At 51.7% G+C, this 16,131-nt stretch overlaps 1 protein-coding gene across 1 annotated transcript in view; it reads left to right on the plus strand.

Moving 5' to 3' along the window:
- Positions 1-10,924: 10,924 nt before the first annotated feature.
- LOC149861957 (uncharacterized) overlaps positions 10,925-16,131 on the plus strand; it is a 6,583-nt gene continuing 1,376 nt past the window's right edge. Inside the window, exons 1-5 of the mRNA XM_090053848.1 lie at positions 10,925-11,532; positions 12,577-12,756; positions 13,636-13,710; positions 13,884-13,954; positions 15,499-15,521. Coding sequence (XP_089909974.1) covers positions 11,256-11,532; positions 12,577-12,756; positions 13,636-13,710; positions 13,884-13,954; positions 15,499-15,521 — 626 coding nt within the window. The 5' untranslated portion in view covers positions 10,925-11,255. The remainder of the gene's footprint in view (positions 11,533-12,576; positions 12,757-13,635; positions 13,711-13,883; positions 13,955-15,498; positions 15,522-16,131) is intronic.

Genomic DNA, 16,131 nt, shown 5'->3' on the forward strand with positions numbered 1-16,131 from the left:
GGTCCTCCAGTTGTAAACCATCGACACAAAACTCCAGCCCTTTGGCTATAACATAAACCCAAGCTATCTAACTATAATAACATTCAAGCCACTCCAGGGTTTCTCCATCTCTTACCAGTATTGCATCATTCATTCATTCAGGCCTCTTCTCTGCTCTTACTCCAATAGAGTTCCTAACCCTTTGGCAGCCAGCAGGGAACTGCCTGCCTGGCTTCAGCCTGGGAGTTATATGGGAGCCAGGCCTTGCCCCTTCCGGTCAGCTGACTCCCACCAGTTACCCTGGCAACCCTCAGCTGGACTCCTCACTTACTGCTTCACAAGTAGCAGGCACGTCAGTGCCCTGCTACACGTGTGCGTGGCTCTCCTCTGGACTCTCTCAAGCTTCTCCACATCCTTTTTGAATTGTGGGGCCCAAAACTGGACGCAGTACTCCAGCTGCGGCCTCACCAAGGCCAAGTACAAGGGGAGAAGGACATCCCAGGATTTGCTTGGGAAGCATCTGTGGATGCACACCAGCATTTTGGTCGCTTTACTAGCCGCAGCATCGCATTGCAGGCTCATGTTCATCTTGTGGTCAATGATGACCCCCAAGTCCCTTTCATCCGTAGTGCCAGCCAGCGTAGCACTGCCGAGCCTATAAGGATGCTGCAGGTTTTTCCTCCCAAGGTGGAGAACCTTGCATTTTTCAGTGTTAAACACCATCAGGTTCTTGTCCGCCCATTTGCTGAGCCTGTCCAGGTCAGTCTGGATCATTTGCTTGTCTTCTGGCATGGATGCTGTGCCCCAAAGTTTGGTGTCATCGGCAAACTTGGCCAGTCTGCTTCTGACTCCAATATCCACATCATTAATGAAGATGCTGAACAATATGGGTCCAAGGACAGCGCCTTGGGGGACCCCACTGGTCACAGGGCACCATGATGAGTGACTTCCGTCAACCACCACCCTCTAGGTCCAGGCACCGAGCCAATTCCCCAGCCAGCGGATCGTGGTGGACCCAAGGCTGCAGTTGGCCAGTTTTGCCAAAAGGTGATCATGGGATACCAGATCAAAGGCTTTTTTGAAGTCAAGATATATGACATCAATCTCTTCTCCCTTGTCCAGGTGATAGGTCACCTGGTTGTAAAAGGAAATGAGATTGGTGAAGCAAGACCTACCTGCAACAAACCCGTGCTGGCTATCCCTCAGGAGGTTGCCATCGGCCAGTCTGTTAAGGATGGCCTTTTCAATAATCTTTTCCAAGACCTTCCCCGGGATAGAGGTCAGGTTGATGGGCCTGTAGTTTGCCGGATCCACTTTCCTACTTTTCTTGAAGATAGATTGGCGGATTGGCCTTCTTCTAGTCTTCGGGCACTTCACCAGAGCGCCAGGAGCTCTTGTAGATCCATGCCAGTGGCTGGGCTAAGATGCTTACCAGCTCCTTGAGTACCCTGGGGTGCAGATTGTCAGGGCCGGCTGACTTGAAGGTATTCAGCCTCTCAAGGTGTTTCTTCACGAGGTCAGCATTGATGGAGGGCAAGGGATCTCCCTCACCCGGGCCTCCCTGACCCCCAGTGGGCAGAGGCATCCCAGGGACCTGGTGAAAGACCGACACAAAGTACCCATGGAGCAAGTTGGCTTTTTCCTGGGCGTCAGTTGTCCTGTCTGGTTTAGCAGGGGTCCAATGTTGCCCTTGCTTTTCCTCCAGCTCCCAACATATCTAAAAAAAGGATTTTTTATTATCTTTGATACTTGTAGCTAGTTGGAGTTCAGTCACAGCCTTGGCTTTCCTGGTTCACTCCCTGCAGGTCCGGACCAGTGCAAAATATTCCTTCTTGGAGGTGAATCCCATCCTCCATCCTTTGTAGGCCTTTCTTTTTTAGCTGCAGGAGGTCTGCTGGAGAGCCGGGGGGCTGCTGTGAATTCTTACTGCCTTTCCTCCAAGATAGGATAGACATTGCTTGTGCATTGAGGATCGCTCCCTTGAGGAGCAACCACTTTTCTTGAACTCCCCTCCCCCCAGGGTCGTGGTCCCTTACAGCCTCACTGACAAGCCTCCTGAGCTTGTCAAAGTAAGCCCTCCTAAAGTCAAGGACTTCTGTGTTGCTGACTGACTTGCCAGCTTTATGGCGGGTGGTGAAGGTGATCAGCTCATGGTCAGTGTCACCCAGCTTCCCTTCAATCATTAGGTCACTGATTAGGTCATCCCTGGTTGCCAGTACAAGGTTGAGCAGTGCTTTCTTTACCTCTTGTCGGCCTGTAGACCTCTTGTGTCAGAGCTTGTCTGCGCACGATAGGAAGCTTTGTGACCACTCGGATACGGCCAAGCACTCTTCCTATGAGATATCCGGGTAGTTGAAGTCTCCCATGACTGCCATGCACCAGGAGCGTGCAGCCTCAGCCAATTCCCTGGCGAACTTCTGGTCGAGGTCTTGACTCTGGGTAGGGGGTCTGTAGTAGACCCCCACCATCGTGTCCCCTCTGCCGTGTTCCCCATGGCTTTTAACCCAGAGGGTCTCCAGCCATCCACCCTAGGTGCCAATGTGAGCTTGCAGGGACGCGTAGCTCTCCGTGACATAGAGACCTACACCCCTGCCCTTTTTCTCTACTCGATCCCTCCTGTACAGGGTACAGCTGTCTACCCCGTGGTCCAGTGATGGGTGGAGTCCCACCAGGTCTCGGTTATCCCTGTGACATCATAGTTATTTGTGTTAAGCAGGAGGACGAGCTCGTCATGCTTATTCCCCAAGCTCCTGGGATTTGTGTTCAGGCAGGCAAGTGTTCCCTTGGGGGCCCTTGCCTTACCCACAGATTGTACCAGGGCTGGGGCAGGGGTGGCCTCCCTTAAGTGCCTTGGCTTGCTGGCTTTGCAAGGGTTGTTCAGAGGGCCAGCAGTGGCGATAGTCCCCCCGTCCCCCAACAGGCTTAGTTTAAAGCCTGGTGGAGCAGGTCAGCCAGTCTGGCTGAGAAGAGCCTCCTCCCCAGGGAAGAGAGGTGGAGGCCGTCCCTTCCCAGCAGCTCGCTGCCTCTCTCATCAAAGAGCGGGCTGTGCTCATGGAAGCCGAAGCCTTCCCAATGACACCAGCGCTGCAGTCTTTGGTTCCTCCTGGATCCTCCTCTCCCTCCTCAGCCCATAGCCGGAGACTGGGAGGATCAAAGAAAACACCACTTGCACCCCCAGGCACCTTGGCCCCACTCCCAAATCCCTGTAGCGCCTCATGACCCAACTGAGAGTGCTCCGAACCATGTCATTGGTGCCCACATGAATAAGGAGCATGGGATCGTGGTCTGTGGGCTGGAGGAGCTTTAGGATCGTCTCTGCAGTGTCCAGCAGGGCTGGGGCCTTGACCACCTTGATCCAACCCCTGGGCTGACAGGATGGGAGGTCTCTGAGAGACCCCAGTAGGGAGCAGACCCCATAAGGGGAGGTGGCCATGCTCCCAGGCCCCAGAGCCTGAAAAAGGGACTGGCAGACCCCACAGCCAAGAGCCAGAGGCCAGAGCGGGGGACACAGACCACTCGGGGACCCGCGGGGTGTGGTGCGTGCCTATATGCATCATGCTGCCGGTAGGCCTGCTACAGCTGGGACTGCCTACCCAAGGGGGCTCAGAGGCAGGACCGAGGGCCCTCCCACGCACCCTCCTATGCAAACTCCTGCGCTAACTCACATGCCAGGCAGACAAGCGTGCCTGTTTGCACGTCCTGTCCACGAGGCTCCGGTTGCACGTCTCCCTGTGGGGCTGGGCGCAGTAGGAGCCAGCGGGATGAACCACCCCGCCTCCACTCAGCCCACTCCCAGCTGGCTACGTCCCTCCCACCACGGGCCCCTGCTTACCCGTGGGCAGACCAATGCTTGTCAGGGGTCCTGGGGTCTCCTCCCGGGTGTCCCTGGGCTCACGGGGGTGCAACGGGGTTACACCTGTGTGTCTTGCACTGGAGCCAGGTCCTGACTGGATGGATGTGTTAGAAATGCACAGTAAATGGAGTATTGTTAGAATATGATTAGAAATGGAGTGTTGTTAGAACTGCACAGTTTGCATCTCGTACCTGATAAGAAAAGAACACTGCCAAGGACCTTTCTTTCTTAGCTAGTCTCGTTACAGTTCTTTCTTATGCTAAATCACTCCCCCCTCCCACACTCTTTCGGCCTCCCCCTGATTTTCACATGCAGATTACAGAAGCTGGAATTCAACTGACTGTGTCCTTGAAAGGGGGGGGGATTTCAACTCTTGGTGACCTAGAGAGCTTTCTGAGCATGCGCAATTAGCTGATGCATATTTGCCTATCCGCCCTGAATACTTAAGTAGTTAATTATAATATACATGCGACGGATGAAGTGACGTGATCACATATATGTTTGTATGAACCGGAAATAAGTTGTAAGAGTTCCTGTTTCTGCACACGTGCCCAGGAGGGAAGAAATATAATGCCAGCTGCGGATTTCCTCAGGGGGCAGAGTAATCTGATGTCCTTTGACTCTGCTCCGACCCTATTTGCAAATACACCTTTTGTGTTGCTAATAGTGTGTGCCTGAGATTTGTTTGCGAGCCTCCAAAGAAACGAACCGCTTTTTGCATCAGATGGATGGATGGAGTGTGGGGTGAACGGATACTGGCTGCTAGAGCGTGGGGTGGATGGAGGGATAGATAGTGTGTGGATAGATGGACAGAGTGCAGCATGGATGGGCAGACAGATGGCTAGGGGAATAAGCATGGGATGGATGGATGGATGGATGTACAGGGTGTGGGGTGGATAGATAGCTGGATGGATGGTGTGTAATGTGGAGTGATAGAGTGCAGCACGGATGGGTGGAGAGATGGGGTATGGGATGGATAGAGGGATGACTAGAATGCAGAGATGGACAGAGCACAGCATGGATGGGTGGAGAGATGAAGGGCAGGGCAGATGGGTGGATAGAGGGAAGAGCAGTATGTGGGGTGGGTAGACAGATGGGTAGCATGTGGGGTGGGTAGATGGCTGGACACCTGAAGAGATGCCTGAGAGTTCATCCAGACTGGACCCACTCTTGCAGGAAAGGGCCATTGGTCCTATCCAGGCCTGACCTGCACCCCAGCTCACCAGCCCCCTTCCTGCCTCCACTTTCACCCACCACTTGGAGCCAGACAGACCTGGGGCCTGACTCACTCCATATCCATCCTTCCCTCCTTCAAATTTGCTGATGACACTAAGATGTGGGGGGACGTGGGCACACTGGAAGGATGCAACAGGCTACAATCAGACCTAGACAAGTTACAAGGGTGGGCAGATGAGAATAGGATGGGTTTCAACACAGACAAGTGCAAGGTGATGCACCTGGGGAGGAACAACCGGCACCATACCTACAGGTTGGGGAACTCCCCTCTTGTCAGCACGGAGGCGGAAAGGGATCTGGGGGGTCATCATTGACTCCAAGATGAACATGGGCCGGCAGTGTGGGGACGCGGTCAGGAAGGCCAACCGTACTTTGTCATGCATCCACAGATGCATCTCGAGCAGGTCCAAAGAGGTGAACCCCCCCCGCTATGTGGCACTGGTCAGGCCGCAGCTGGAGTACTGCATCGGGTTCTGGGCGCCGCACTTCAAGAGGGATGTGGACAGCATGGAGAGGGTCCAGAGGAGGGCCACTCGCATGATCAGGCGGCAGCAGGGCAGGCGCTATGAGGAGAGGCAACGGGACCTGAACCTGTTCAGCCTCCAAAAGAGAAGGCTGAGGGGGGATCTTGTGGCCTGTTATAAACTAGTCAGAGGGGACCAGCAGGCATTGGGGGAGTCACTGTTCCCCCGAGCACTGCCAGGAGTGACCAGGAATAACGGTCACAAGCTGGCAGAGGGTAGGTTTAGGTTAGATATCAGGAGGCGCGACTTCACGGTCAGGGCGGTTAGGGCCTGGAACCAACTTCCAAGAGAAGTGGTGCAGGCTCCTATCCTGGGGGTGTTTAAGAGGAGGCTGGATGAATACGTTGCTGGGGTCATTTGACCCCAGTACTCTTTCCTGCCATGGCAGGGGGTTGGACTAGATGATCTGCTCAGGTCCCTTATGACCCTAGAAACTATGAAACTATAAAATGCCTGTTCTCTCCGACGCAAGGCTACGCTGCCCCATCTGCAATCCCTGTCCAACCTCCTAGATCCACCCCAGGCTGACGTGGATATAGTTCCTCCTCCAGAGCTTCTGGGCACTTGGGTGCTGGCAGTAGCAGTGGACAGAGCTCTCTTGGTGACAGAGAAGAAAGGGAAAGGAGAAGCGGAACTGCCAGCGGAGCGTGAGTGCTCTCAAAGGATTTAATTTGGGGACCTTATGTCCCCAGGGAGGAGGGGGTTAAGCTTTGGGTGGACTCTCCATGTTCACTGGTTTGGGGGCTGCATCATCTGCTGGGTCATAACAGCTGGAGGTGCAGGTGCAAGGGGAAATCGAGGAGGCCACATAGTCATGTGCCTTGTACAGTGACTTTGGGAGGTGTTTTTCCTCTTTTTCTGTATGCTTCCCTTTTTTCATTTGGTTGTGAGATGGGAGCCTGGGGGGGAGGTGCTGGGGGGGAGCTACAGGCAGAGAGAGGTGGCTACAACCAGATGGGCTACAGCTGGAGACTCGAGATTCATAGATTCCAGGTTCGGAAGGGACCTCTGTGGGCCGTCTAGTCCGACCCCTTGCCCCTGGCAGGCAAGAAAAGGGTCACCAACCCTGGGGTCACGTGATCCAGGTGCCTGTCCAGTCTCCTCTTGAAGACCCCCAGGGATTGGGCGAGCACCACCTCCCTTGGGAGCCCAGTCCCTGGCAACCCTGACCGTGAAGAGCTTTCTCCTAATGTCCAGCCTAAACCTTCTCTCCAGTAGCTTACAGCCATTGTCCCTTGTCATTCCAGGGGGTGCCCTGGCGAACAGATCGTCGCCCACTTTGTGTTGCTCTCCCCTTATGAATTTGTATGCCAGCACAAGATCCCCTCTCAGCCTTCTCTTGGAGAGGCTGAAGAGGTTAAGGTCCCTCAGCCTTTCCTCGTAGGGCCTTCCCTGCAGGCCTCCAATCAGGCGAGTGGCCCTTCTTTAGACCCTCTCCAGGTTATCCACATCCCACTTGAACTGCGGCATCCAGAACTGGACACAGTACTCCAGCTGCAGCCTGACCGGTGCCACGTAGAGAGGGGGAATCACCTCCTTGGACCTGTTTGTGAAGCACCTACGAATGCACGACAAGGTGCGATTGGCTCTGCTGACTGCTTCATCACATTGGCAACTCATGTTCATCCTGGAGTCAACCGTGACTCCAAGATCTTTTTCTGCCTCAGTGGTGCTGAGAAGGTCCCCTCCAGCCTGTAGGTCTGATGGCAGTTCTTCCCCGCTAGATGCAGTACCTGGCACTTGTCCTTATTGAATTGCAGCCTGTTGCTCTCTGCCCACTTCCCCAGCCTGTCTAGGTCAGCCTGGACCTAGTGTCTCCTCTCCAGGGTGCTAGATGCACCCCATAATTTTGTGTGGTCCGCAAATTTGGACAGGGTGCTTCCCACCCCCTCATCCAGATCACTGATGAAGATGTTGAACAGCACTGGCCCCAGAACTGAGTCCTGAGGGACTCTCCTGCACACATCTTTCTAGGTTGACACTGGCCCATCCACCACCACCCTCTGAGTGTGACCCTTGAGCCAATTTGCTACCCAGTCTACCGTATGATCATCCAAGGCAAATACCCTCAGTTCATTTATAAGGATGGTATGAGATATCATGTCAAAGACCTCCTTGAAGTCCAGATAGATAACATCCACCTTGACTCCTGCATCTAAACATTTGGTGGCCTTGTTGTAAAAGGAAACTAGGCTAGTCAGGCAGGACCTGCCTGCTACAAACCCATGTTGGTTACCCTCTGCATCACATTAGCCAGCAGGCTCCCACAGATGTGCTCCTTGAATAATTTTTTCTAGGATTTTCCCAGGGATAGAGGTAAGGGTGACCAGTCTATAGTTCCCCAGGTCCTCCTCCCTTCCCTTCTTAAAGATTGGGATGACATTGGCCCCCTTCTAATCTGCTGGTACCTGACCCGAGCACCATGAACGCTCATATATCCTTGCTAGTGGGTCAGCTAGGACCCCCGCTAATTCCTTCATTACCCGTGGAGTCCCTCCGGTCCTGATGATTTGAATATGTCCAGTCCCTCCAAGTGTCTCTTTACCGTGTCAGCACTGACCATTGGTGGATACAACAAGATTTGGGTCTCACTCTTGGATTCAGCCCTTAGCTGTAGGTCTCTCTGGGCCTCTGGACCCATATCTCTTCCTCTGGGCCCCTGGCCCCATCTCTGCCCCTCTTGGCCCTGGTTTCTGCCCTTCTTAGGCTGCCCCTGGCCCTCTAGCTAAGCCTGCTCTGTGTCTTTCACCCTTCTCGTGGCCTCAGGCACTACCGGGTCCCCTGCCTTCCCCTGACAGTCACTTCCCCTCCCCCCCCACACCACCCCGGTGAGAAAACCAACCAAAAGCCCCACTCCTGCCTCAACACAATGTCTGCCAGAGCGATCTGGGGTTTGGTTCAGGCTCGGGGAGGTTGGATGCAGAGACCATGCTCCTCACTGCCGTGCTCCACCTCAACTGGTGCCCCTTTTCTCCAAGAATGGGTCCAATCAGACTGAACTCTCAGGCATCTGTCCAGGCATCCATCCATCTATCCACCTCATACTCTATCTAGCCATCCATCCATCTATCCATACACCCCATGCTCCACCCATCCATCCATCCACCCATCCATCCAATACTCTGTGTGTTCATCTATTCATGCCACGTGCTCCCTATCCACCTATCTATCCATTCGACATTCTGTTTGTCCATCTGTCCATCAATCAGTCATAGAATCATAGAAGTAGGGTTGGAAGGGACCTTATAGATCTTCAAGCCCGACCCCCTGCCAGGGCAGGAGAAAAAAAAAAAAAACGGGCTCAAATGATCCCAGCTAGGTAGGCATCAAGCCTCCTAGCTTAAAGACCCCCAGGGTAGGAGCCAGCACCACTTCCCTTGGAAGTTGGTTCCAGATCCTAGCCGCCCTGACAGTGAAGTAGTTCTTGCGGATGTCTAATCTAAACCTCCTCTCCAACAACTTGTGGCCATTATTCCTTGTTATGCCAGGGGGCACTCGGGGAAACAAGGTCTCTCCCAAACCCTTTTGGTCCCCCCTAGTGAGTTTATAGATTGTCACCAGGTCCTCCCTCAGCCTTCTCTTGTGAAGGCTGAACAGGTTCAGGTCCCGCAGACTCTCATTGTAGGGTCTGCCCTGCAGTCCCCGAATCATTCGGGTGGCCTCCTCTGGACCCTCTCAATGTTGTCCACATCTCTCCTGAAGTGGGGCACCCAGAACTGGACGCAGTACTCCAGCTGTGGCCTGACCAGTGTTGCATATAGAGGGGGAGGATCACCTCTCTGGCTCTGCTTGAGATGCACCTGTGGATGCACAACAAGGTCCGGTTAGCCCTGCCAACTGTGACCTTGCATTGTTGGCCCATGTTCATCTTGGAGTCAATAGTGACTCTAAGATCCCTTTCTGCCTCCGTGCTCTCAAGAAGGAGTTTCCCATCTTATAAGCATGCTGCTGGTTACTACTGCCCAAGTGCAGCACCCTGCACTTGTCAGTGTTGAAGCACATCCTGTTTTTGCTAGCCCACCCCTGTAACCTATCCAAGTCTTGCTGCAGTCTTTCCCTCCCTACTAGTGTTCTCACTTCACCCCAAATTTTGGTATCATCAGCAAATTTAAACAGGGTGCTTTTCACCCCGTCGTCCAAATTGCTGATAAAGAGATTGAACAGTGTGGGCCCAAGGACCGAGCCCTGGGGGACTCCGCTGCCCACTTCTCCCCAGGTTGAATATGACCCATCTACCACTACCCACTGCGTGCGACCCTTCAGCCAATCTGCAATCCATCTGACTGTGTAGTCAACACTGCACTCTAGCTATCCACCTACCCACCCCTATCCTGAATCCACCTGGGGGCATGAAAAAGGCATGACATGTCTTGAACTCAGTCTGCACTGAGTCAAAGTGGTCCTCCAACCTAGTAGGGCCAATAAAGTCCATCTGGGTAACTCACTCCCAAGATTTCGCGCATCTACATGTGAAGCCGTAATGTGCATTAGCCTAAGTTAATGTATGTTAAGGGTGCATCCACGTGCACACCCTTAATGAGCATTAAAAATTGTGAATTTAGGATATTTGTAACACACATGTAGACATGTTAAAGTGCATTAACACTGTGCATGGGGAATAATTCAGGAACTTTAGTCCCAAGTGTGTCCCAAGTCCCCAACTTTAGTCCTGTGTGCATGGAATAACTTGGGACTAACTTTAGCCCTAAGTCAGTCCACACACAGCATTGATGCACTTTAACCCCTGCACATGTAGATGCCAGCCTAATCTGCTTAATGCGCATTACATTTAGAGGTGCTTAAATGCACATGTAGACCCCCCCACAGAGAGTGGCCTGGGTCTGAGCAGGGTTTTGAGGCTTGCTTTGTAGCTGGATGGCCATTTTTATGACTCTGAACATCTGGTCAGTCTCAGTGTCTCAATCCAGTCACTAGTGCATGACATGACAATTATTTTCCACGTGTGGCCAGCCTTAATTTATGGTCTGGTTCAGCAGTTAATGGTACAATTCGTGAAGCAGGAGGTGGGAGGGAGACCTGGCAGCTTCCATCTGCCATGTATCCCCATGTTTTTGTCATAATGCTGCAGAGACAAGCTCTCAACAGCCCCAAGTAGGGTGTGTCTGGTCTAATTCCACCAGCTGGTCAGGGCCTCCACCCACAAGCACTGTTCCTCTACCTCTGCACTGTGTTGTGGCCAAAGGGCATTGTGCAGTACATCCCATGAGCACAGCCGTGCTAGATATCAACCGTTGGTGGTGGGAAGGAGGTAGAAAGGCCCAAAGTCAGGATCTGGGAGCTGCACCATGAAGTTAATGCACCTGCTCCGGGATGTGTTCCAAGGATGGGGAAATCAAGTTGCAGAGGTGACCCTGGGCAGAAGCCAACTCAGACTGCAGGGATTGCTAGTGGCAGGAGTGGAGTTGAGAGGTCTCCAATTCAGATGCTTGTCCCCTCTATCGAGGACAGTAGGATGAGCTGGGTAGGGTGGTGCTGGATGGCGCTCTCCAGCCCTGGGATGGAGCCGCAGCCGAGCAAGGGGGCTCTGAGCAGAAAGGAGCTCTCAAAGACACCATTTCTGTCCCATCCACCAAGAGGAGCAGGTTCCCAACTCCATTGGTTCTACCCTGGCTGACCATTTGGGGACTGGGTGAGAAACTAGGATGGCGAGGACCTTGGATGACCATCTGCTGGAGGCCCTGGAAGACCTTGGGGAGGAGGACTGGAAGAAGTTCAAGTACAAACTGAAGCACTACAGACTTGAGCCAGGCTACAACCACATCCCCTGGATGATTCTGGAGAAGGCAAAGCCCCTGGACATAGTGATAAGTATGGCGGACTACTTTGGGAGACGCTACAGCGTGGAGATCACAATGGACGTGATGAACGCTATAAACAAGAGGAGACATGCAGATGACCTTAGACGGGTCCTGAGAGAAGGTAAGAACCCCCAGAGGACACGGGGTCAGGGGCAGATCCACAGGGGCAGCATTGGTGCACTTTATCCCTCCAGAGTTTAGAGCCAACCACCTGGCAGCAATAGGGACACTTCTATCCAGGCAGAAATGAGGGAATCCATTGACTTCAGGCCTCATCACAATCTACCTGATTCCGGCGAATCTCTTCACCCGACAAGTATTAAACACCCCCCTTGCCCTTTCAATACTCTTTCCTGGTCCCACTACTCCAGCCAGCCTTCCTTCTGCCATGCTGCTGTTTGTTGACTGCGCCCAGTTGTCATGCCCATTTTGCAGCCCTGAAGACTGTCCTTGTTTTTTAACTCTAGCTAGAAACATGAAATATTAACTCTGGAGAAGTAATGTGCTTAGAGGTGGAGATCCTTTTCAAATAAGCATTGGAGGTTTCATCCAGATGTTCACAAAGGCTTGACTGTGCTCTCTGACTCTGAAAAGGAGACATCCATTGAACTTGAATAACTCTGGGGCTTCTGACACAACATCTGTGGATTATTAATCCCTCACTTGTTGTGTTTTTCTATATAATACTTTATGCAGAAAGGTAACATGTGTGCCAATAAGACTGGGGGGGAGGGGTGTTAGAGCCCTTATGTAGTATTTTGTAACCATATATAATATTTTGTCAGATCATATGTAATATTTTTGGCCATATGAAATATTTTATCTGACCATATATACTACTTTTTTGCTATATATGATTTAGCAAAGGAATGCACTTCTCCATAAAGGGGTTTTTTTTTGGTTTTTGTTTTGTTTTGTTTTTTTATGCTTTTGTCTTGCATGGAAAACTCTAGCTCTAGGCTCCCATTTATTAAGGAAGCTTCTAGTTTCTTTTTCCCTGCAGAAAAGGTGGGTTATGTTTTACATTAGCAGTGCCCAACATTTCTCCCATCTCATGGATGGTTCTCATTCCACCCGCAGGCCATATTCGGCCAACGGGCCCAACTCAGTGCCCAGGGTGAATGGCTTGGGGCATGACAGTATTGTCTCTCAACTTCCTTTCCAGATGATGTAAATCAGAGTGCAGTATCAGTGACTGCACAAGCTGCAAGGCAGGAGGGGGGAGAAGGACAAGCATCAGAGTCTCAGCTGGGCACAGAGCAGGAAGAGGAGACTGTCATCAGTCCTGAAGAGAGAACAGAGACTCAGGAAGACACAGCACTGGAGAAGACAGACACTTCCCCAGGTATTGACTTTCTCTTCCCCTCTTGGTGGTGTGTAAATCTTTCTCACGTTCCCCCTTAGGTGTGAGCAGGCCTGGCTTCTTTAGTCTCTCATGCACACACAGATAGAGATGGAGATGATGGCAATGGAGAGGATGGAGATAGAGATTTAGTAGGTGGCTGGCCCGAGGAGGGCAATTCAAAGAGGCAGGGATAGGCGTCTCCTGCAAAGAGTAGGACATGGACCAGCAGCTTGAAGGTCCAGCAAAGTGCCTTCAGATTGGATCTTTTTGACTGTTGGAGCAGTGAGGAGGTGGAATTAGATGTCTAGGGAAGAGGTGGACCCTCCATCGCTGGAGGTGCTCAAGAAGTGGCTAGATAGCCATCGGTCAAGGATGATGTACAAGTACCTAGGCCTAGGTCTAGGGCAGTTGTAGACTCTCCATTGCTAGAGGGGTTCAAGAATAGCTCAGAGAGGATCTAGACATAGCTAGGTGTAAACCAAGGGGCACTGTAGACTCTCCATCACTGGAGGGGTTCAAAATGAACTTGGCCAGTCACTGGTCAAGCCCATGAACTACTATGGAGATTTCCCAGGCTTCTGGGCTTTTCTGGTTGCTGTGTGGGGCTTGGGAAAATCCCACTTCCCCCGTCTCCTCATGCGAATGCCCTCCATACCATGAAAACTCCCTATGGCCCTTCACTGGACCTTCTCTATGTCCTCTACATCCTTTTGGAGGTGTGGGGACCAATCCTGGTCACAGAATTCAAGGTACATCCAAGGCCCCAGAGCTGTGCACGGGATTCAAAGGTGTGAATGCCTCTTGGCCTTAGGAAGTGGCATGGTGACACTTTCCATCGTATCCTCAATTCCCCTAACATTGTGTTTGCCTTTTCAACAGTTTGTCAACATGGAGCTGATGTTTTAAGTGACTTGTCCACAGCAACTCCCAGGTCTCCATCCTTTGCCCTCACAGGTAAGATAGCCCCCATCCTAGCATAGGGATAATGGGAGTTAGTTATGCCTGGGTGCATTACTTGATGCTTATCTACATTGAGTCTCACCTGCCATTGAGTTACCCATTGGCTCAATCATGCCCGCTCCTTCTGTAGTTCCTCACATTGCACCTCGGTCTTTACCACTTAACAGGAGGAGATCCTGAAAACCCAGGGAGTGTCACAGCCGTGGGAGTTACTGAAGAGGAAATCCAGGATGAACAGGTACATCCCATTTCTTGGGGGGGGAAGTCATTAGACACCCCATATCTGCCAAACATGGCATAATTTCTGCCAACAGGCTCTGTGGGAAATGGGAAGAGGGAGACCATGGTCCTCTGAGAGATCCTTTCAACAAATTGAGAGTGAATTTCACGCCTAATGGGCCTGTTGAGTCCAAAGAATTGAACAATGTGGGTCAATGCTGGGAAATTGCCTGGGTTTTCTGGAAGATGGGGGCTGATTTTGATGTGGGGGCAGGCAGATTCCCATTTGGTTTTGAGGATTTCTTATTGTGAAATGTGAATGATTAAGATACAATTCTTTTTCATCACAATCCACACCACCAAGTGTCTGCATTTGCACTGCTAATTGCAAGCTGAGTCTTCATGGAGCTCAGAAACGTCTGAGACGGTCTGCTGTCTTCTATGAATAATTGGCTTTTCACCGAATGAGCTTTTGGGTAGTTTTTGTGGGTTGGGGAGTGTGTCTCTCTGTGACTGGTTTTGCTGAAGGGCACCAGTTAAATGCCCAGGTGGACTTAGACCTCCAACACTGCTCTTACATCTCTGTTCTCAAGTCCCTGAAAAGATAAAACCCTCTTTATACAAAGCCATCATCTAACACTGCAGCACTGAGGACACCAGTCAACCCTAAGAAGGATATAATAAGCCAACAGTGCCCTCTTGTTACAAACAAACCCAATAGCATCCTGGGTCATATTCATGACAGAGGCCCTTGCGAACCAAGGGAAGTGATTCTTCTGCTCTACTTGGCATCAGGGGGCACTTGTACATGATGCGTAGGCCAGACATGGGGTCCTGGGTCCAGTTCTGGACCCCACAGTTCAAGAAGGAGGAGGACAGATTGGAAAGAATCCAGAGCAGGGATGCTTAGGGACCTGGGCGACACCTCTGTTGGAAGGACAGAGCTGTTTAGTCTGGAGAAGAGGAGGTGAAGGGGAATTGTGATAGTCTTCCAGCTCCTGAAGGGTGATGACATATGGAGATGGACTCTTCTTTATGGCCACAGAGGACAAGACTAAGAGCAAAGGCCTCAAGTTGCAGCAGGGAAAACTGAGGCTGGAGGCGAGAGGGAACTTTCTGAAGAGGTGGGTGGTCCAACATAGGAAATGGCTGCCTAGAGAGGTGGGGAATTTCCATCCCTGGATGTGTCCAAGAGCAGGTTGGATGGACATTTGCCTTGGGATTTAGTCAGGGATGATCCTGCCTTGAGCAGGAGGCTGGATGAGATGTGACCTCATGAGGTCCCTTCCAGCCCAACTTCCCTGTGATCTGAATGATCATGTGATCAGGTGAACTTGGGTTTACAAAAGCGTGTGCTCTCTTTCCCCATATCTGTACATGCCCCATACATGGATACAGGATTGAACTTTTGGATGTCCCTTTTCCATCCGTTTTTGTGTGAACAAACCCAATAAGTTTTACCAACATGTATTTAGCTAGTACTTTGTGTGGGTCCACAGCAAGAGAGACCCCACTGCTTCATGACCTGAGGATTGAGCCCTTCTCTCTGTCTTTCTATTCTAGGGCAGCAGAAGTGAATTGACAAGGTATGTGATAGTTGCCCCTCCTACCACATTGGGATCATAGGCAATTCGGGCTGGGAGGGACATCCAGAGGTCACACCTAGTTCAACCCCCTGCTAGAGGAAGGATCACGTCAATCCAAACCAGCCCTCAGCTGCCCATTGTCTAACCTCTTAACAAAACTCTAATCAGCCCTGACACAATCATAAGATGTCACACCTGCACCTGAAGGTAAAGCAAGAGGACCATCCTGGCCAACAATGAACATGTGGCCAACAATGAACATGTGTTATCAGTGTGGTCTGTGGTCTCCCCAGTCTGTCTGGAGACAGATGGCAGCAGCACACAGGTCAGCCCAGACTGGCTGAGCCAGACTGCTCGCGTTTGGCCTATGGATCATTTATGGGGGTATGTCACTTGTATTGGTAGAGTCCAGTGAGTGACCCCTGAGTGAAGGTGGTGGGAGCAAAGAAACCCTAAAAGCCTATTTCTCCCTTTGAGGCTAGTAAGAGGGGCTGGGAGGGAACCAGCACTGCCATGGCCTGTACTCTACCTGATTTTGGGCAGAGAGAAGAAGAGGGATTGTGGGGGTTTTTAGCATGCTAGCAGGGAATAATAACTTCCTGGCCTTCCT

Source organism: Crocodylus siamensis, chromosome 6 (genome assembly GCF_052110815.1).
Source record: "Crocodylus siamensis isolate JL-2025a chromosome 6, ASM5211081v1, whole genome shotgun sequence".
In the NCBI taxonomy this organism is placed as follows: Eukaryota; Metazoa; Chordata; order Crocodylia; family Crocodylidae; genus Crocodylus; species Crocodylus siamensis.